Raw genomic sequence first — 21,295 nt, 5'->3', positions numbered from 1 at the left:
AACAGCATGCTCTTTGAGGGAAGCTTTCAATAACTGCCTCATTGATTTCAACATTGTTACGATCTAATTGGTCCTCTGCAGTTGGTCCAGCCACAATATATATTGCCATAAACCGTTGGAAAGACAAGAACACCCTTTGTCTTTGGCGTTGGAACAGGGAAGATAACAACAGAATTCAAAAGTCTGCCTGCTGACTTGCTGAAAACCGCGTATTGTCCCTTTCGAGGTTTTATTGTGAACGGACTTTGTCTGTGTATTGTTTCCAATTCATCACCAAATAAACCAGCACAGTTGATTACAACTGAAGCAGTAATTGGTCCTTTGGAAGTTGACAGCTGCCAATGATTCTTTTGCCTTTTTCCATCAGTCACGTGACAGCTTGTTAAAATAGTTGCATTGTGAGTCATAGCTATGTTAGCCAAGGTAATGGGAACCTTCCAAGGATCGACTAAACTTTCCCCTAGTACGTAGATAGCACCGAATGCTTTGTGACTCAACTGAGGTTCCTTCTCGAGTCGCTCATTAGCTGTTACTTGCCTGACGTCAGTAACGCCAGCTTTGTGAGCTTTGGCGACTAGCTCAGGTGGCTTATCGAGGTCGTTTTCATTCCAAGCAACAATAAAACCGCCAGATTTGCGGTAAGGGATGTTGTTGTTGAAGAAAAAGCTCTCGTTCAAATCTCGTGCACGCTGACGACAGCGTAACTCTAGACTGTCGAGCGGTGCATCTAATCCTGTGTGAAGTCAGGGTGAAGTGTACCACTGTTTCACGAGCTAGCACCACTCACAAGATTCTCCTCTTTTTCACACAGAATGCAACTGAGCCCCAAAGACGTGAACTCATGAAGAATAGCACAGCCTACAACTCCACCACCCACAACAGCCACATCTAATTTCTTGCTTTCTTGCATGTCACAAACAGGAGAGAGGAAGGGCAAAAGAAGAGCCTAGTGAAAAGAGAAAAGGGAAGAGACGAATTGGGCAGCGGGCACAATCAATGACCGTTTGATACGTCATGTATGTATGAACGGTTTGTGCAAGTGCTTCAATAGAAAGAGCGACGCGACAGGCGCAGAGGGGGCTTACTGGATTAAGTGGCCTTAATACGTTCAGCCCGCTTGTTTTAACACAAGACACCGGTTTCACGTTATATATGACACAACCAGCCAGATATCCCATCCTGCTTTCAAGACCTTTTTATGGTTTAAAGAAAATAGTTACCGTGAATCCTCAAATTAGCGCCTCCCCCTAATAAGGGCCCCCCTTATCGGCCAAAATGTAAAATAAGAGCTTCCCCCCGAATAAGCGCCCCCCCTCCCCTCCTAGTCGATGATCAGTTCACATATGAATGATATGGATGAGGACGGTTTGTTTTTTTTTTTGGTATTTAATATGTGATCACATTCGCCGAACTAGTTAAAAGCGTATCAAGTATATATTAGATTTGTGCATTGTTTCAGTTTGTGAACACGTTAAGTCTGGAAAACTAGTTACAAATACCATGTCTCGCTACGAGTTGGCAAAAAATTAAATAAGCGTACTCGCCTCCTTCGATTAAACGCCTCCCTCGTATAAGACTTATAAGCGCCCGCGTCTTCTCCTAAATTTGAAACAAGCGCCCCAGGCGCTAATTCGACGATCTACGATATTTGCTTGAGTCATGTAGCTAGTTATGTAGCTGAAGTTCAAATACTAGCCAGACGTCACTGGTAGTTTCGTGAAATGCTTTTATCTTGTTTACATAAGTCACGACACAGCTTCGAAAGACTTTGGGATTAAAAAAAAAAAATAACCATTCATCGAAAATACAGCTGGTGTTTCATACGCAAATCCCTCTATTTTTATCATATGGCGCTTTTTTTCTCTATAAGTAAAATCATTACATTTCAAAAGAACAGTTTCATTCACAAATATGATGAACTGTGCGCAGTGCAAGAAAAATCCGTTTTTGTTCTACTTGTCAACGAGTTCTGTTTGTCCATTTTTGTCTCGGACAAGAAGGCCAGAATTGTGCACATGTGACCATTGGCACAGCTGTTTCTCGTCAGCTCCTGTTTTTATCGCAAATGTGTCTATTACACAATGGAAACACGGAAAACACTCTTTTTCAACCAATCAGATCGCGGAAATTCATATAAACGTATTTTCTTAAGAAAGACTGACCAGCACAATATTTATCATTCACGCCTTGTTTTAGTTTCATGAGTTCTGTGAAATAACTGAACACAAAGCAAAAGCTAGTTAACTTTGATCCCAATTGTGGGGAAGGGAAAACAAAATATAACCAGCGCGAATTGATTAACTCTTTTAAAAATTTGAAACTTCATTTGCCGCTCAGTTCGTCTTATAGACTACAGTTGGCTGGCGTCGGTTTTTGTTCCTGAAATCCCTCGCGAGATTGGAAAAGTCTAAATTTTACTTTGCACTCCTGTATCAGTTCCGTTGCAAGCTGGGAAAAGAAAGAGACTGCTGGTTGTGTGTTTGTCTTCCTTGAGTTTGCTGTCCATGGTTAGTCCTATCTACTCTATCTATATGACATAATTTGACAGTAGAGCATTGTCAAATAGCTTTTGAACTGAATGAACATCAGAGAAATGTTTTCCCCAAAAGTTGCACTAGCATAGTTGAAGCTGGCCAACTGATAATCAAGTTGCCATAAATTGAGACAAACTGCATGAACAAGTTTAATTGCGGATATATACGTTGCCTTCGTGAACAACTAGTTCCGGAAGTTTTTTATTAGAGTCGAGAATCTTACAGCCCCTGAAAGTATCAGCGCCTCTGATATTGAGCAAACACTGAAGTTTTTTAATTGACAAAGCAATGTTTTTCTTGTAGATATGGATGTTTTACACAGCTGTGCCTGTTGCTGCGTAACCATGCGCTCTCTACGATATATCAAAGCAAAATGCAAATTCGCGAGGAAAAAGGACAGCGCCGAACATTTTATGAGAGGGCAGACAATTTGTTTTATCATCGCGACTCACGGGACTTGTCTTGATCACCACAACAGCCAGGTAAGTCATTAAGCGTGTTCGATTGTGTTCAAGAAGGCCTTTTCTAGTCAGTTCTCTAATTTTGTGATAAATACGGACCATGGTAAATGTCTGCCTACACTGAATTAAACTGAGGTGATCGTACTGAATTCGGCTGACGAAGAGTCTTTTTATGCGGTATATTTCCAAGCTTTTTAACACTCCGTATCTTTCACCTACGTTGGTTTAAATTTTAGTATAGTTTCGTTTCTTCCTTCTCTATTAACTTTGAGTAGATAGGTTTTATCCGTACCTTCGCCTGCACTGATTGGGTCTGAACTGTCCTTTCAGTTCAACGCGAGCTTGTGATAGACTGTTCGGGCGCAAAAAGGCTATAAAAGCTATAATCAGTTTTCTGATGTAAGTGACGAGTACTTATAAAAGTGAAAAAGTAGGAACGATTATTTTCTCTTTAGACCACTTACTTAGAACTTCGCAATTGGTTTCATTGACATTCTTATTAATTTGTAATATTTCGTGTTTTGGTCCTTAAATTTCACCTGGTTGCAATCGAAGTTGTACAAGTATTTTTTAGAGGATGACCACCCATTACCGGTTCATTTTTTAGCTTTAGTTTGCGAGTAAAATGAAAGTATGCCGTGGTGAATAAAATTAAGCAAGATGAAAAGAAATAATTCGACGCAGGCAATCGACGTTGCAGGAGTCTTTCTACAAACCACAAGCGATGTGACTTATGGCCATATACCAAACAAGACTGCTTTTATACCAATTTTACTGAAAAAAATAATCCTAGGCCTAGTTTACTAATTTACTTTTTCCGTATGGAACCACATTTCGTTTACTTCCACCTATTCAGGCCTATATTATAAGGTGAGATCATCGCCGCACGAGTACAAATAATAAATTTGATTTGGTTTCTGCCTTTATATTATATCAATTTTTTGGTAGAACAAAATCTAACTTCATGCAAAAATTTTCAGTGTCGAAGGACTGATCATGAATTAGACATGTTAGAAATAGATTCTTAAGCTTGTGTTTAAAAAATCTCTCTTTTCACGAAACAGAACCATCATTACATATTCTATTCATTGCCCATAATTGAAGTCAACAGAAGGTAATTTTTTTTCTTAAACAATTGTAGCCGCATTCAGACAAGTTTATTCATGCAAAAGATCATTTCATTGCTTTAACTGGCAAAGATGTTCTAGCTATATTAAGGAAAATTGTGATCAGTTTGAAAGTTTCCAGGGGTACTAAAAGACGGATTAAGACATGATTGATGAAAACTTAAAGTGAAAGCAAAACAGTGTAAAACCCGGTGTAAAGTGCTCGCGATTTACATTCGTTGCGCACGCTTACGATCAACTGGCTCACTAAAAACTTAAAGGTACCGTTTAGTACTTCACAAAAATACAGTTGGGTGTTTGCAATCCCTTCACAAAACTTAATCTTTTAAAAAAATACACTCAAGCATATAAACTACCTGAGATCTGCTGTAGACAAACAAAACGCCGCGTATAGGAGAAAAATAGAAGAGTTCTCCTAGTAAAGTTCGCATGGTGCATTTTATTTATGGAAAGTGGAGAAAATAAAACGTTGCGGCTTTCCTGATAGATTTACAACAAGGATTACTAAACTGAAAGAAACAGTTGGTGCTTATGGTACCGACACTGAGGGAGAGCTTTGTTTTCCGGTAAAACCCGAAACAACAAACGACCCACCAGTCAAACCTCTGATATGTTTGTACAAAGCATGAAAACCACCTCTTAAAAGGGAAAGCCAGCTTGGCGAAATATATAAACATTTCAAGATATTTCATGTATCCCTTATAAGAAAACAAGAAGTAGACAAGGTGAAGTTTCATAATTCTGCAAGGTAAATAGGTCGATTGGATTTGCATACCGGAGATGTCAAACAAGTTGTGGGTAGGTGCCGGCTTAATTTTAACTCAGCCTAGAGTTGGCGGGCGCCATCTTAAGGCGATGGCCGCAATTATTTCAGTTGTAATTGCGGTTTTATTTGTTAATTAAGCTTCCTTTAGAAGTATTACGGTTTTGGAGTGTTCGTTTAACAGAAAATAAGAAGATTTGAGTCCGAAGATCATTTAAAAAGCCCAGAAGGGGTAATGTTTTAAAAGAGAAGGCTGATCAGATTATTTCGTTATTATCCGTTTGCTTTATTAAACTTGAAATTTTCTCAGGCAGAATATAAAAACCTCGATTTAGATAAAACTCTAGCTACTAACCATCGAAATTTAAGCGGCTCTCACTCCAAGCTTGTTGTAGAGGGTTTTCGCATGTCTACTAATCAGTGACATCTTATGGACACAAATTAATATCAGTCCTTTAGTCACAAACTTAATTCTCTAATATCAGAGCAGCGAGAGGATGCAAATATACGACTTCCAAGAATGGAGGAAATATACGAGTCCAAAATTTCAGAATGTAACAGTTTCGATGTTTGAATCTCAATGATCAACGAAAGCAGAGAATCTCGAGGTTTCATTTTTGCAAGTTGAATGAACATCGATTGTAACAAGTTGAAAACAAGACATAACATATTTCAGCGCGTATTTAATATGGGGAAAACACACGCCTTTGAAGATCTTGGTCGAGCGGGAAAACTAGGAGGGAAATTGTGGGAGACGGAAAATAAAACGAAACGCGTGAAAGAGAGAGACTTTTGTGTTGTTGTATATAGTAGAAAATTAGACGGCGAAAACTTTCTTTGTTAATTGAATAACATACCTCGCCAGTCAGTTCCAATCAACTCTCTGGCGTTAGGCCGGCTTACACTTTGATGGAAACATACTGCAATTTTCTCTTTCCTCCTCAGCTCATTTTATTTATTTTTTCCTGCCTCTTTGTTGCAGGATAGCCTAGAATTTTCTTGTTACAGTTCTGTTCACGACATGTCCAAAGAAACTAAAGAAAACCCTACACTAACGAATAAACATGAAGAACAGAATAAGACTTGTCTTCCAAGAACTTTCCAGTGCCTGCGCAAGCCGCTGACAACAGTGCTTGAATTTTGTGATACCTACTTCTTAGCCATCGGGATGATTTTCATGGTGATCGTGGGATCACAGTGGCCGGAATTAGGGACGCTTCTCCCCGCTTATTATTTCCCCCAAATCTGCTTTGGTGTGTGTTTCTTCTTGTGTGGCCTGCGCACGACTACAGAAGAGCTTATTACCGCTGTCAAGTCTTACAAAGCTATCGCGTGGGGTATCCTAACAATACTCTTGGTTCTTCCTATCACGGGAACACAAATTACAAAGACCATTCAATTTGCGACAATGAGGGAGGATAACATGACTACCTCGCAGTCCACTGTTGTTGGAAATGTGACCGCTATTGGCCCCACGGAGTTTGCTTTCGCGCTGCAAGTGTTTTTCACTGTTCCAGCGAGTATGGCGGCCGGAGCAGTGTTGGTAAGAACAGTTATGTTACAATTCTAGTTTGTTCATGTTGTGATGCCTTAATATTCGTCTCTGCGAGTGGGCAATATGCTAAACGATTTATGGAATTGTGGGCGCTTGTAACGCGTGATGCAAACATATTGTTCGAAGAATGCACAATTGTAAAGCATCTAGATGTTCTAGTGAATCATGATCAGATGTAATTTTTCAAAACACAAGCAAGACATTTTATCACTAAAAAAAACGAATACTATCGCACGGTAACTACGTTTGAACGATGCCTTGTTCCTGTACGGCATTCTCCCAGGCCTTCAATTGATTTCAGGGACGTATCCGACGGACTACTTGACCCAAAACGATTGACCGCAGCGAAATGTCGAGGCCTAAGTACTAGGCAAATTTGAACGCATGCAACCAATGTAAACTCGTCCCAGGGTCTTTCATGGCGCCGTCACAAGATGGCGGACAATCGAAAAATCCCCGGTTGAAAAATCAAGCGGTGGTGTTGTCAGATAGCACCTTAGATTCCCTGCCTCTTTTACTGATTTATTTTCGAGAGATTTCTTAGTTGAGTAAACAGAATTTTACCGCACGGAATTCTCCCTCCGTCAGAAACATTTGAAATTCGTTGAAAAGTTCAATGGACCATTTTCGTTTTCTCGGTATTGGACTGGAACTAGCTTGCAACTGAGGCTAATGCAGAGGGTCTCTTCAAATGCAAATGACAAGATATCTATCTCTTTTTAATAATATTCCCCACATGAGCCTCCATTGCAAGCTAGTTCCAGTCCAACACCTAGAATACAAATATGGTCTATTCTGATGACGTAACTCTACGAAGTGAACTGTGCTGTTTGTGCTTGGTGGTTGCTTGGTTACGAATTTTTCACGCGCAAGAATCAGATAATCAGAAACACTAAACGAATCTGTTTGTAGCTCTGTCTTCAGTATCTTTCAGTACAGCTGAATTGAACGAATTTTAAAGTAATCCTCTTCATGTCTTGTGATTTTCAGTCCTTGTTAGCAGGTGGGAATTTCTCCCTGGCGCTGTTATTGATGACGATAACAAACGTTGCCGCCATATTTACTGTGCCACCCATGCTGGTGTGGATGACAGAGCTCAGCAGCGGAGTGAACGTCGCAAGATTTGGAATTCTTATGCTTATCTTTTTCCTGGGATCTGTTCTACCAGCTATTGTAAGTATTTCTTATAACGGATTCAGTTCTACAAGTTCCTGAATTCTGATTCTGTTTGTTGAGCGAGACAAGCGAGAAAAATTCTCTTTACATCATTCAGTGTTCATTTTAAATAGAGTGTTTTCACATGACGCCAAAGCAGCCATATTGGTGTCCCAAAAGAATGAAACAGCGGCCAAGTTTGTGTCCAAAACCATTCCTCTTTTCTTATAAGAACACTCTCTTTTGTTCAAAAATATTTGCATGGTTGCACTAGCTACGTGAGAGAAAACTCTTTATAGAGGTCTACCGTTCTAAAGCATTTTTTTTTTTTCAATCTACCATTGTACATATGTTCAGAAAAGTTTTTAGGTTGTATTTGTTTTTTTATCTTAATGCTGATACAATCATTTCAGACATACAAATAGAAGCATAATATTCTGAATCAACCTGACAATTTCAGAAAAACAAACTTTAGAAAGACATTAGCAATTGATAAATATTCCGAAAGAAGAGAGCCAAATACACAGAGAAAAAAATACTGAAGCAAACGACAACTGAAAGAAGCAACACTATCTTATTCCTTTGCACGCCGTGCGTGCCTATACACTGGGCCTGTTTCTTTTTCAGATCGGCACGTTGCTGAGACTCGTTAAAGTTGTGGCTGAAAAAGCGGATTCGTGCGACAGATGCATCCACTACGCTATAATAACGCTGCTTCTCCTCTCCACGTGGCCTCTGGTGAGCAAAGCACAAGTTGAGGAACAATACAACAACATAGTGTCCATGAATGTTCTTATCATCGTTGGCTACTCATCAATTATGCACGTCATGTTCTTACTACTCAACTGGATCGCGGCAGGCTTTCTTGGTCTCAGTTCGCCGGTTAAAAAGACTGTCGTGATCCTCGGGAGTCACAAGGCTTTGTCGTTCGCTTTAAAGGTGCTCAGGTTTTTGACAACAAACGTCGGTTCTAGGAGACTTATGTCCATTGTTTGTGTGATCGCGTACTTGACGCTGCTTGTTTTGGATTCAGTGATCGTCTGTAAATGGGCCACCATCACGGACGACGAGACAGAAGAGGATAAATCGAAACAAAATGGAAAATACGGAACGTTACCACAGGATAGCGACTGAGAGTGGCGATGCAAACATGCTTTTTTCGCAAACGTCGGTAATTGCATAGTTACGGACTTAGTTTCTTAATGCAGGAAGTACCCTAGGTAAATTACATTTTCGTCGCAAATGGAAAATATGGAACGGTACCACAATGGTAGCGAAATGAGGTAGCGATGGAAACCTTCTTTTTAGCAAACATCAGTAATCGTAGAGTTACTTACTGACTTAGTTTCTCAATGGAAGAAGTTTACCCTAGGCTAAATTACATTCTCGGGGACCACTTTGCGAGACCTTTGTACAACCTGGTGAATCAGGGAGAGGTTTAGTTTTTTTAACTTAAATATTTTTACAAATCGTTTACCTTTTAGCGACCACTTTGCGGGACGTTTGTATAAGCTGGTGATACATGAAAAAGTTTTTTCTTTTGAAATATTTTTTTCAAATTGAAAAGGAAATCATTTTCCTTTTAGGGGACAAGGAGGCATTAATTAATTAGAATTGAAAATTAAATTGAATCAGATTTTTGTAATTTGGGAGAGTACTATATTTTGCTACGCAAAAATGAAATAAAGCAAGGATAAGAAATACAAGAATTTGCGTAATACACTTCTTGAAACTCGATAGACTAAAGGAGATGATCTGCCAATACGCTGGTAAATTGTGTTAGGAGCCAAAGTAACTGTTTTTCTTTCAAGATGGCCGCTATGACGTAAGTATGGTTGAGAGGGGTTTGGAAAACCGGGTCTTCATATTCTCTCCTCGCTCTGATTGGCTCTTTGAACGTAACACAATATACCAATTATAATAACTCGAAATAACGCCAAGCGAGGAAGGACACACATGACCATGTCACAACTGGTTTTGATTTTTCTTTTGACTGGTCTAGAGTACAGATCAATTACAATAAATCTTCACAATTTTGTTTTATTTTTTATTTCACAATCAAGGAATGCCTCGCATGCATTGGCTTATTTTTCTGTAACACTTTTTTAACCTCATAAATTGTCAGAATAGGCAGGATGTGCATTTTCCTTATATCTTATGTTTTATTCCTTCGACAAGGTGTCGTCTTTTGACCCATGGAAATTTGTCATTTAATATTCCTTACTCTTAGAATTTAAAAATTTCACGCTTGTTATATAGTGCTTTGTTTCCACTTGATTGCCAAGCCATATATTGATTAATATTCATTGCAAAGGTCGTCGCCTTTTTCCATTAATTTCCAAGCCTTTGTAAGGCTGGTGGTATGTTACAAATATTTACAGTGATACCTATGTACTGTATTAGAACACATATATTTTGCAAGACAACTTCCCAAGAGAAAATTTGAGAGTGTAAATTAAGGAAGTTTAAATTGAGCGGCGAGAGAGCAAGGAAGGAGTACAGTTTAACCCTCATTAAACGGCCACCCTCGGGGAAATGGATAGCGGCCGCTTAAAGGGGGCTGGCCATTTAATAGAGGTAAAAACAATAGAAAAGCTCTCATCGGGACTTTGACTAGTGACCGTCTAATAGGGGTGGTCGTTCAATAGGTGGTCGCTTAACAGGGGTGTAGTAAATTCAATGTTTGAATTGCCAATTGCTCAGTCTCTACTCACTGACGACATTCTAACAAGAAGTGCAAGGCAAGACCATAATGTGTCCGAAAATTAGCGGAAACTTGCGTAGATAAAACGATTCAGTAGTACTCAGTGGTTAGACCGTCCCGCCCGGATCTGTTCGGGTTCGGCTCCCTTCGGGGGCTCGGTTTTTTTCTTTGTCCCATGCTCATGACATGTATGTTGAATGACTCTCTTTACATAGTTTTACGATGCTAGAATCTTCCAAGAATTTAGTTTTCCGCAGTCATTTCTGTCAGTAGAAATGTATGTAGCATGTGCCAACTGTGACGAATAACGAGACATGATTCTAACTAAAATGTATAGCTGTAAAAAATCCATAACTCAGTTCAAGTGTGCTAAGCGTGTATCAGATGGGGGAGTTACAATGACATTATTTTCAGTGCACGGTCAGAAGTGTTTCAGTCTGTTGTCGTTGTTGTTGTATGAGCGAGCTTGTAGTTGTCAAAGACAAAATTAATTTCGCGTAAAAGTTTCAGAATCAATCTCTCGCCGCCGATGGAGTCTTTCCTATGATAAGGTTTTGGAGCTTGGTTTCTCCGGACCTGTTGTTTTACGGTCAGACCTAGCAACACCCGCAATGTTGTACTGTTTAGTGTCTTTTATCAGGAACTTCCAAAGGCGAAGGATTTCTACTCCACTTGCTGTAACCAGGAAGAATGCCTCTGTGATATAAGACGTTGCTCACAACTTTGTTCTACGAAGAAGAAGTTGCAAACAGAAAATCCTCTCTTTTATTTAACATTACAACCTTAGGAAGGTAACAATGGAACCTGCAACAGCAGGATCCAAGGGTTCTCGAACTCTTCATTCGTTAAAGGACATCACAGACTAACATCCCATTGAAATATATTAACATATTTCAGCTATGTTTGTGTTACTAAGCTAACCTTGCGAAAGAGCAAGGTTGCTGTTGGGATACCTGATCGCTTTAAGCCTAAGAACACTCAGCTGAACAAGGTCTCTGGTTGGCAAAAAATAACAGCTTCTTCTGAACACATTTAACCCTTTACTCCCTAAGAGTACCATTTGGCACACAACATCATAACTTTGTGAATATTTTAGAGATTTCTATGAATTTTTGCCATGAAAATTGTCTTGTGAAGACCTGCTCATTGAAGGCATAAAATTGTGACCGCCTTCCTATCTAAGATATGGTTGACCATCCCCATTATTTTACAGTTTCTTTTTTGAGAAGCACATGGAATGCAAGACTTGTTTCACATCAAGTTATGTACCAAGACCTGCTAAATAAGCTACAGTTCGGGGCCATACCTATGATATTTGAAAATTGATACGTGTTGGAAGCTCTTTCATTTTCACATTTTAAAACAATTTCTCTCAAAATGACTACCTCTTTCATAACTGCTGATGTCAGTTCTTAAATAAGCTGATCAGTGGCTTTCAAATGGTATATTGTACACAGGCAGAGAGCCTTTATTTGCTGTTTAGGAAAAACTGTCGTTTGCCTGAGGGGGCAAAGGGTTAACCGTGCTCAATGCGCTTAAAGGTGTTAAAAATTAAAGCAATTAAAAATTAGAGATAATTTCAGTCAATAAGCTTAAAAAAAGGCTAGAGTAAAAATATTTAAAATCAATGCGCTCACTATATCTTTGGCGGTATTGTTGCCAAGTAGGCAACGGTCGAACAAAGTACAAAGTTACGCTGATAAAAGACCAGATTCCTCCCACCTTAAATCTGCTCCACTCTTTTTCTTTTTCCTGTTCGATATACTCTTTTTGTATCTCGTCCTGTGAGAAGAAAGCATTTTAACACTCTTATCTCACGATGACACTCCTCACTTTAATAGCTACTTGATAAAGTGATTGATTTTGTAGTTCAATTTTACCCTTCGTACAACTTGCTATTTTCCTTTGTTCTGGTGTAGGGTAATCTATTTAATTACAACGCATTTGAAACAAAAGAAAATAATACTATTACTGGGGCAATATTGAACCACAACACGGGATTGTAAAGTAACTTAAGCGAGCGACGACCCTCAAATGACTGTAATAGCGAAAAGCTAGCTACAGTGTATCTTGCGTTAAGCCGTTGCCAAGTAGTAATCACCTCCCTTCACCATAAACTTAGTCTTAGAGTGTTGCTCTGGGCTCAAAGTACCACGTCAATCACATGCTTCCCTACCTCTGTTAAATTTGCATCCATCGCAGAGTAGGACTGAGAGAGAAGTGACCTGGTTACTTCATCTAAATCTAAAGAAGACAATCAAATATTAGCGTTAAAAGCTTCGACTTTAACCTGCAGTTGTCGCTGAACGTGAAAGAAAAACGCCACCCATATGCGGACTTAAAGAGGACCTAGAAAACTACACCCCACCCCGTCCCCATTTACTGAGAAATTAAAAACCTGCCGTCGAAAGCCGTAAGTTTATCGGCACAAATGCTTCCAGAATGAAGAAAATAACATCTCAGGGGGACACAGATTGTTCAATTTGTCAGGAGGGAGGCATCGCCTCGTTCACCGCACCCCACCTCCTCTGCTCCGAACGTACCGTGAACGTCGAGTGTAGAAATGGTGCCTATCTGAACATGAGTGTCTGTGATAACTGAACATGGCATAGCTAAGCCTTTGAGGACTGTGGTCTCGCCAAAAGAATCGCCAGGAGACAGTCTGCCAATCATCACAGACTTAATACGCTGTTCCTAAAACAACAAAGACCAAAAGACTGTTGATAAATATCTATAAGCATGTGATAATTGTACAGACTAGACAAAATGAGATGTAAAGATAGAGACACTAACCTTCTTTCCATCTGGGAAGGTGTGCGCTACTTCAATGTAACGCCGAAGAAGACATTCTCCTTTCTTTATGAATCCTATCACTTCACATCTTTCACCTTCACTTACAAGAACTGTTAAAAAGACCACAAAATGTCAAAAATGTACTAGAATATTTTTTCGGGATTGTGCTAAGCCAGTGGCAATGTAATCTAATTTTTAAACAATTTCGTCATTTTGAACTCTTCAGATTCCAAATTCTTATCATTTGTCTCAAATTAAGTTGGTATAATAATAATAATAAATAAATAAATATTTATATAGCGCCTATCCATGCCTGCTCTAGGCGCTGTACAATTCGCCAAAATGATCTGTACTAATCTTAATAATTAAAAATGTGCATTTAAGAAAGTAATAGAAAGTAAAAATCGCTAAGAATAATAAGTTTTCTTAAAAAGATGAGTTTTGAGTTTAGATTTAAAAGAACTTAGATTGTCACATGAGCGGATAGAAACAGGTAGACTGTTCCAGAGTTCAGGAGCGGAAACAGCAAAAGCTCGAGAACCATATGTCTTCAGGTGAAAATTTGTGGGGTTAAGAAGTAATAAGTGTGATGATCGGAGGATCACCGTCCAATCCCCCATCCCCTCTCCCAGTGCTTCCCAACAAGTGACCGCTGCATCACACCGTCAAGTTTTTCCCGCCATAATATGTCGCCTTTCCTTTGCCATTCCTTTTTCCAGTTTTTTCCCGCCGAAAGTGGTGTCACGAGTGCAGTGATACACATATATACATGTAAGTCGTGTTTCCATAATTTATGTATCTCTCAGTTCATGGAAATGAGAGCTGTGATAAATTACAAGCAGATCCTAATCTTTAGATACTGCGTCAAAAATTTACTACCTTGACCAGGTGGAAATTTCCTCCATTTAATGAGACCAGCAATCTTCTTGAGCGACAACAGAGGCCAGTTGCTGAACAGTTTACACACCTTGGCCAAAGACAGTTTCTGCTCTTCCTCACGAGCTTGAATGATCTGTTAGGTAAAATTGTCAATACTCTCAGTTATCAAGCTACATCAAACACAAAATTACCAACCATCTTTAGAAAATTTCCACAGAAGTTTATACTATAAGGTCCTATAAACAAAAGAACTAGTTTCTAAAGAAACTGTTGGGCTGCATCGACAGGCAAGTGAAACGTTGAGTTTTTATCGATTTGAAGTTGATAAAGGTAAATGAACCGCCGAAGCAAGCTAGTGAAGATGACGTTTTGACCGTTAGCCTATCATCAGGGCATATTCGTGTCACAAAATGGCTGGATTGAAATAATGGGTTAACTATTGACTAAGAAAACAATTACAGTCAAACCAAGTGAAGTGTACCCCTCAGAAATACATTAATTAATTGATTATTTGAATATTGAACCTGCCAGTCATCTCAAAAATCAAATATTAAATTGATTTTTTGAACATTTAAACCCATTAGCCATTCTTGGAACGACTAGTGGATTCAATATTCCAATAATCATTTCATTAAATAAAATGTACTCTTGAGGGGTATGCTTCACTTGGTTTGACTGTAAGCTCTTCTTATGGTCAAGAGAAAGTTGTGGTAACAATGAGACTCAAACGAGAAAGTCATATAAAGGCAGGGTACTACTTTTGTCCTCAAAAAACTGGAACTTTAATAACTTTAACATTGTTGCGTTTTAATTTATTGTTCCCTCATTGGTTAAGGTTTAGAAGGAGGATTGTAATACAGTATAGTCATGTTACACTGAAAGGAGAGAAGAGGAATTAACACATAATGAAGGTTTTGGATAAAATATGAAGATTGAATGGCATCACTGCCAAACAATACCTGAATAACTCATGCATAGTCACTGGTGGAAATCTTCAAGAATTCACACGGCTCCAATGAAATAACTGAAAGTAGTCTAAAAACCAACATAATAAATAATTAAACCATCAAAATTGACTATTAAAAATTTTGTGAACAGTCTATTTACAGTAGCACTAGTTCTAAGAGTGGAATAGTTACATTCAACAAGCTATCCTGTAAGAATCAATTCATAAAGAGACACAAAACCTCACCCTGAATAGGGTTCCTTTCCTTCAACTTTGCTGAGTGTTCCAAAACACTGACCAACTGAGAGCTGAAATGATAAATTCAACAGAAATATATAGCATTGAGGAATGACAATGTGAACACTATAACCAGGGCCACATTTCATAGACATCAGAAATCAAACCAATTTACAGAAAGAAAAGATGGAACTTATTTAGAATGTAGCCCGCGTGGCCTGCGTGGCAGGCGTTCAGAGGGGAGCAAGAAAGATACATCACTGATAAACCACAAAAATTAATGGCCTTCAATGTGCCCAAGAGCACAAAGAGGATTGAGTGAGTGAGTGTACTAAAGCACCAAACATTAATTTTCATACTTGTTCTTTTACAGTTTCTAGTTTGTCCTCTTCAAGTATAGGTGATGGAGAGAAGAAATCTCTTCCATCTGGGTCAATATCTATGGGCGAGATTGCTCGCAATGATTCTGACGTGACACTTCCTCGTAATATAAGGTGAAGTCCTGTATTGCCAAACACTGTAAAAAAAAAAAAGTTATGGTCACGAGAACAGTCAACTCACCTCAATACCGACCTTGCTCAGGCTATTACTATACAAAAATAGTAATAACAAATTTAGCTCACATTGATTGGTTGAGCTATCACACACTATCAGTCATTAGCGTGCAGGCTGAGCACATGATGGTGAATACTTTAGATAATTTCTCATTTCTCTAAAGTTTGGGATAAAGGTTTGGAAACTTTACTTCAGTTTATGATTCAATGTCCAAGAAGACTAAGTAAAGGCATTAAGCTGGCCATTAGACAACTTTAAAACCCCAAAATTATTCAATAAACTTATGAGTGTAAACAGTTGCAAGTGCGTTTCAAAAGACAATTCAGTTCACAGGTGATTTGTGAAAGTAAAGTTCAGTATTACTTAATATTACGTTGAGAACTTTTTTTCTCGTGTTCTTTCCTCATTGTGCAAGTTCTACTTTTTATAATCAGTGGAAGGCTGGCAGTAGTCAACTCCAATATAATGGTGCCCAGCAAACTATGTCCTCTTCCACTGAAACAAGTGAAGCCACCATTTTCCATCAGGTTTTTAGCCAGATGGGCATCCAGGCATCCTGTGGACAGCCACTTATTTAAAAAAATTGTTTTATTTTTCATATGTTGTCTTTAGTTACAAATTCTTCATTTGAGCAGACCTTATAGCACATTTTGGATGCCCACTTTTCAAATCACTCGTACTGTACCATTCACTTGTACTGTAAGCACTCAATATTGACAGCATTAAATTCTGCTGTCAAAGAGCAAAGTAAAGATATTATATACTGCAAGTTAAAACAAGACTCAAGGCTGACCTGCATAATCTTCCTCTGGACATTTATCAAGCTGAGCGACTGAACACAGCTCCTTGAGTACATGCCTTGGGACTTGATCAGACAGTTCTGGGAAGTATTGTAAGTGCTTAAATATCACTTCATTATCCTTTGATTTTCTTTCAAACGGTCTGTCAAAATAAAATGAAACTCATAAAATTATTTTTCATTGACTCACTTCAGTTGGGAAGTTGATGTCTGCTGGACTCTGGATTGAGCAGCCGAGAACAGAGCCTTTATCAGGGTCACTTTGCTGTGTTCTTGAGAAAAACACTTCACTCTCACAGTGCCTCTCTTCACCCAGGGCCGGGTTGTTCAAAGCCCGATTAAGCTAAGCCAGGATTAGCGAGAATTTTGATTTCAGTTTTGTAACTTTTCGGTGAGGTTTTCTGTTCATATTGTTTGTCCTTCAGGTTTTGAGTTTAAATAATCTCAAACTAAAAAAAAACATAAGCAGTGGAAAAACATTTTTAATACAAGGAAAATCAATACTTCGGTTAAACCTGGGTTAGCATTAACCAGCTTTCGACCAACCCGGCCAGAGTGTATAAATAATAACTGTAACTTTGTTCAATCTAAATCGGTTGAACATTTTGGATGTTTGAGAAGTGTTGCTAACAACTGGAAGAAGAATAAAACAAACTTGTCAAGTGATTACTTACAGTGCAACTACTCCCACCAGGGCCACCCAAACAAATTCTTTGCATATAGACCAATAGCACTTGCACATTTGTAAACAATAAAAGTGGTCAAAAATTTCTTGTTTCTGTAGCATTACAATTGCTTAGATTGATAATTCGATGTTAATCTATTGTTAATATCCAACAATCTCGTTCATTTAAATTTGCACAGAATTTTGTTTGATGCACTTGGTTGAAGTAGTCACATAAGTAGCATATTTTGTCCCTCATTCCTTTTGTTACTTACTGTTTACGCAGCACTCTCTTAATGGCCTTAATTCTCATGTTAAGTAAGGCATCTGGTGACATGGTAATCACAGAATGTTTGTGAAGCTTGGAGAGATGCTCTGATATGTTATGGCTGATCGCAGGGTTGAACCCTTCACACCAGTGAGGAAATAATCCTTTGTCTGCAGAAGGAAATAATATTATAATATTATTATTATTCTTAAATTTTGTCAGATTATATAACAATCATGCTCATTACACTGAGAGAAAGAGTCATTCTGTAAACAGTGTTGAGTCACTAACTGTGTCCATGCATGTAGGTTAACAGCTCTATTAAAAGTGGTTTATTGTAGACCTATTGTTACTAGACAAATAAGTATTAAGTTACTAATAATATACACAAAAAAATTACTCGATTCTGATTGGCTGAGAGCAGTGCAGTTCAAGTGTAACACCAGTGCAAAAAGTGTAACACCGGTGCAAAAAGTGTAACACCAGTGCAAATCACACATCGTAATTCTGCATTTTCATTTCTGTAATTTTAAGTCCAGTGAAATTTCAAGCCCAGTCTTTGAGTGTGTTACAGTGTAACACCCTAAAAATACTACATGTTTATAATCATAACACTATCACCAAGGAAAAATAAATGAATATTTCTGATTTGCCTTACATGTAAATTCAATTTTGTATAGAACTTTAAAACTGAGAGACATCCACTGATTTTAGTTAGCTTGTATTTCAGCATACAAAACTAGCATATTTGTCTTCTAAGACCTCCTGAATAAACTTCAAAACTTATTATACCCACCATGTGGTATCTTGGTTTCTTGCACTTTAAGCATTTGACCATCCACATGGTTGAGTTTCCTGTTAGTCATAGAAAAATATTATTAATAGTCTGGTATGTCATATGCTTGCCAAGTAGTTTAAAATATGTAAACGACTGCAACCAAACATTTACATGACTTTGTATGGTTAACTAATGATACTTTTTAGCAGTTCGTTATTTATTCAGTTGGTCCAACCCAATTTTAACTAGCACAACTTCTGTAAGTTACTTTTTGGTGACTACAGTTTTCTGTGACTGCTATTTATTATGTACAGTAAATTTAGAATAATAATAACAATAATGATATTAATGACAAATTTTATTAAATATAAATAATAAAAAATATAATTATATTCTAATGGCTTTATTTGATTCAACTTCAAAATTATGAGGAAAATACCATAATTTTAACAAGTTAATAATATATATATACATGTACAGTCATAGCAAAACATGGCTTACTAATATTAATGTGTTTTGCTCTCTTTTAAATAACTGCTATTTCCAATCTTTAATAATTTGTGTGTAAAACTTTGACTACCTCTGCTGAGTAGAATCAAGAGATAGATGTAAAGCTTGTTGTCTGGGCCTGTTAAACATCTTTGGGTAGTTGGCCAGAAAGGAATTATGAGCTTCTGATGTCGATGGTCTGTCCCTAAGATTGGTTTTAAATAATATATTAATTAACTATTAAAAGATAAATGTACTGAGTTTCAAATTAAAGACTTAAAATAAACAAAACAATTGCTGTACACACATATACCAACAAACAGAAGGACTTTTACAAAGTTCAAAATATCACTTGAATTGAATCTAACTGTGACAAAGGTGCATTAAAATTAGTATTTTGTAGCATGAAGTGACTTGACGCATTGTTAAAACAGCTGTACTGCTCCTACATCACAGCACATACTACAGGTTCGTGACCAGTATTTTTGTCATCTGAATTTATCCAGACATTTTTGCCAGTACCAATACTGTGGTCTATTAAATGGTTACACAGGGTGGCAAAGAAGACAGAGGTCAACCCATTTCTGGGATGTTTTTATTTTTTGGTGCCTGCAGGTGTCTACCCAGGGCCTGGTTAGTCTGTTTAGTTACCAAAGGGCAAGCCCACAAATTAGCATTCTTTACACCCGCAAATATATCATTGGCAAACTAGTATACAATCCTCTGGAGAGTGATATATTTGATAGGCAGTCTTCGAGCAACCAGCCCTAAAGAAGTACAGGGAGGGGTGTAATTTGGCAATGTTTCTAGGGAAGTCAAAGTGAATTTTTACAATAGCTGTCTAATTTCTCGTGTGCTGATTGACTCATTTTTATCATCAACAAGAGTACAGATGGATAAAATTTTAATTCGTGCAAGCTTTCAAGTTAAACTTTCAGCTGTCAAACTGTCAACTTTTGAACCAATGATATTTTATGGACTTTTTAAGTAGCCAATCAACAAGTGAGAAAAGCTATTGACAATGTTCGTGTCATTTTCAATAAAATTCAGTTATCTTTGTTTACCGCAAGCTTACGGCGTCTTTTCCTCTCATTTATCCCGGCATTTGGCCATTTTGGGGTCTTGTTTTTGTAAAAAACAAATTGACATCAGTTTTTATGCGTCTGTCCTCTTATTGATGATAAATTTCGTCATAACATTGTCAAAGTTTATTGCGGAACCACTCACCTACAGCTCGTGGTTCCACAGCCACTTTGACAATGTTATGACCCAATTTATCATTAATAAGAGGACAGACGCATAAAAAACTGACGTCAGTTTGTTAAATGTTGATAATCCTTGTGCCAAAGGGACAAAAATACTGGAGGAGGAGGTGGGGGGGGGGGGTTATCCTGTAAATTGCAGATAACTACAAAAAAAAAAAAAAAAAATGATTTTTACAGGTCTTTGTACATCCATCAGCAAGGAGAAAAGGAAAAATAAATCTAGAAGAGTTCATCTTAATATCACATACCTCTCACCCAAACCTTCAATCCCACACAACCACTGGAGGCCATTGTAGTTTATATCAGGAAGGCCAACAAGCTTTGGCACTGTGTAGAAAATGTTAAGAGTGGAAATTATCTCTTCAAGATACCTGCGAGCATAACCCTATAAATCCCCGCAGTAACACAGGGATTTTATCCAACATAAGCAATGATGCTGTTTTGCAAAGTCGATCAGCAATAATGGATAACTCTTAAACTTTTGTCTGAGTCATGCAGCTCAGTGCCACTAGCTATAGGCCGGCGCTCTCATTTCAACCTATAATTTTCTCAAATTTCTCGAATTGCCGCCTGCACCAAACTCCATGAATGTAGGCTAAACACTGACCAGTTAATATTGCATTAAGCAGTAGCTAAAGCTTCGGTAAGGCCAAAGTTTACATCGAACAAAGAAGATTAAGCTTGTCTACTGACTAAAAAGTTAACTCAATTAGCTTTAACTCACATGGATGCCTTTGCTTCCTCGTTTCTACGCCAAATTTTGCACTCCAACCACCGGTGTCATGTTTACTCTGTGTTAAAGTTTTCATGATTTAAAAGAACATGGGACAATACAGGAAATATGTTAAAAGTTTCGATGCTTCCCCATTGTTGTTCGAAAAGCCGCCATCTTGAAAATTAGAACCAATGCGCGCTCTAAATGCCATGAACATATTACCATAGTAACGAAGTCATGTGACCGTTCTCCAAAATCAAGAATAGCGCAAACAAAACAAGACTAGAGAGTAGCCATAAAATCTAGTAAAATGTACCCGTTTTGTGTTATGCAGATTTTGATTCGGCTTCAAAACTTTCACATCGCAATAGATCCACAATTTGACCTACCTCAGTTTGGTACCATTTGGTTAAAAAGCGACAAAACATGCTTCGCACAGCGCGGACACTCCAACAGCCTGTGTAACAGCCGCCCTCTCCATTTTATTTTTCTTTCTTAGAAGGTGGCTGTAACACAGGCTAACACTCATGGTGACCCCGCAAATGTCGACCTATGACTTCATCATAAGGCCTTGATTTAAGGAAGTTTGCGTAAGAGCCCTATGACGG

General features: G+C 38.1%; 1 protein-coding gene and 1 pseudogene across 2 annotated transcripts; one reads left to right on the top strand and one right to left on the bottom strand.

Moving 5' to 3' along the window:
* Positions 1–2,491: 2,491 nt before the first annotated feature.
* LOC110047533 (uncharacterized) lies at positions 2,492–9,304 on the top strand. The gene is made up of 4 exons (XM_020753281.2): positions 2,492–3,016; positions 5,868–6,428; positions 7,431–7,613; positions 8,223–9,304. Exons 1-4 carry the CDS (start codon positions 2,840–2,842, stop codon positions 8,727–8,729), a joined length of 1,428 nt encoding a protein of 475 aa, XP_020608940.2. The 5' UTR covers positions 2,492–2,839; the 3' UTR covers positions 8,730–9,304.
* Positions 9,305–9,621: 317 nt separating this feature from the next.
* Positions 9,622–20,917, bottom strand: LOC110047542 (cyclic nucleotide-binding domain-containing protein 1-like; annotated as a pseudogene). The gene is made up of 15 exons (XR_016209591.1): positions 20,697–20,917; positions 20,221–20,299; positions 18,799–18,912; positions 18,237–18,295; positions 17,448–17,610; positions 16,503–16,651; positions 15,514–15,671; positions 15,164–15,225; positions 14,931–15,006; positions 13,972–14,104; positions 13,093–13,202; positions 12,843–12,993; positions 12,476–12,543; positions 12,022–12,081; positions 9,622–11,027 (listed from the first exon to the last, which is right to left on the bottom strand). The product of XR_016209591.1 is annotated as a cyclic nucleotide-binding domain-containing protein 1-like (transcript).
* Between the last annotated feature and the right edge of the window lie 378 nt (positions 20,918–21,295).

This window comes from Orbicella faveolata, unplaced genomic scaffold, assembly GCF_042242905.1.
Source record: "Orbicella faveolata isolate gen_17 unplaced genomic scaffold, um_ofav_v1 contig_3, whole genome shotgun sequence".
Classification (NCBI taxonomy): domain Eukaryota; kingdom Metazoa; phylum Cnidaria; class Anthozoa; order Scleractinia; family Merulinidae; genus Orbicella; species Orbicella faveolata.
This window is presented reverse-complemented; position numbering and strand designations above follow the sequence as displayed.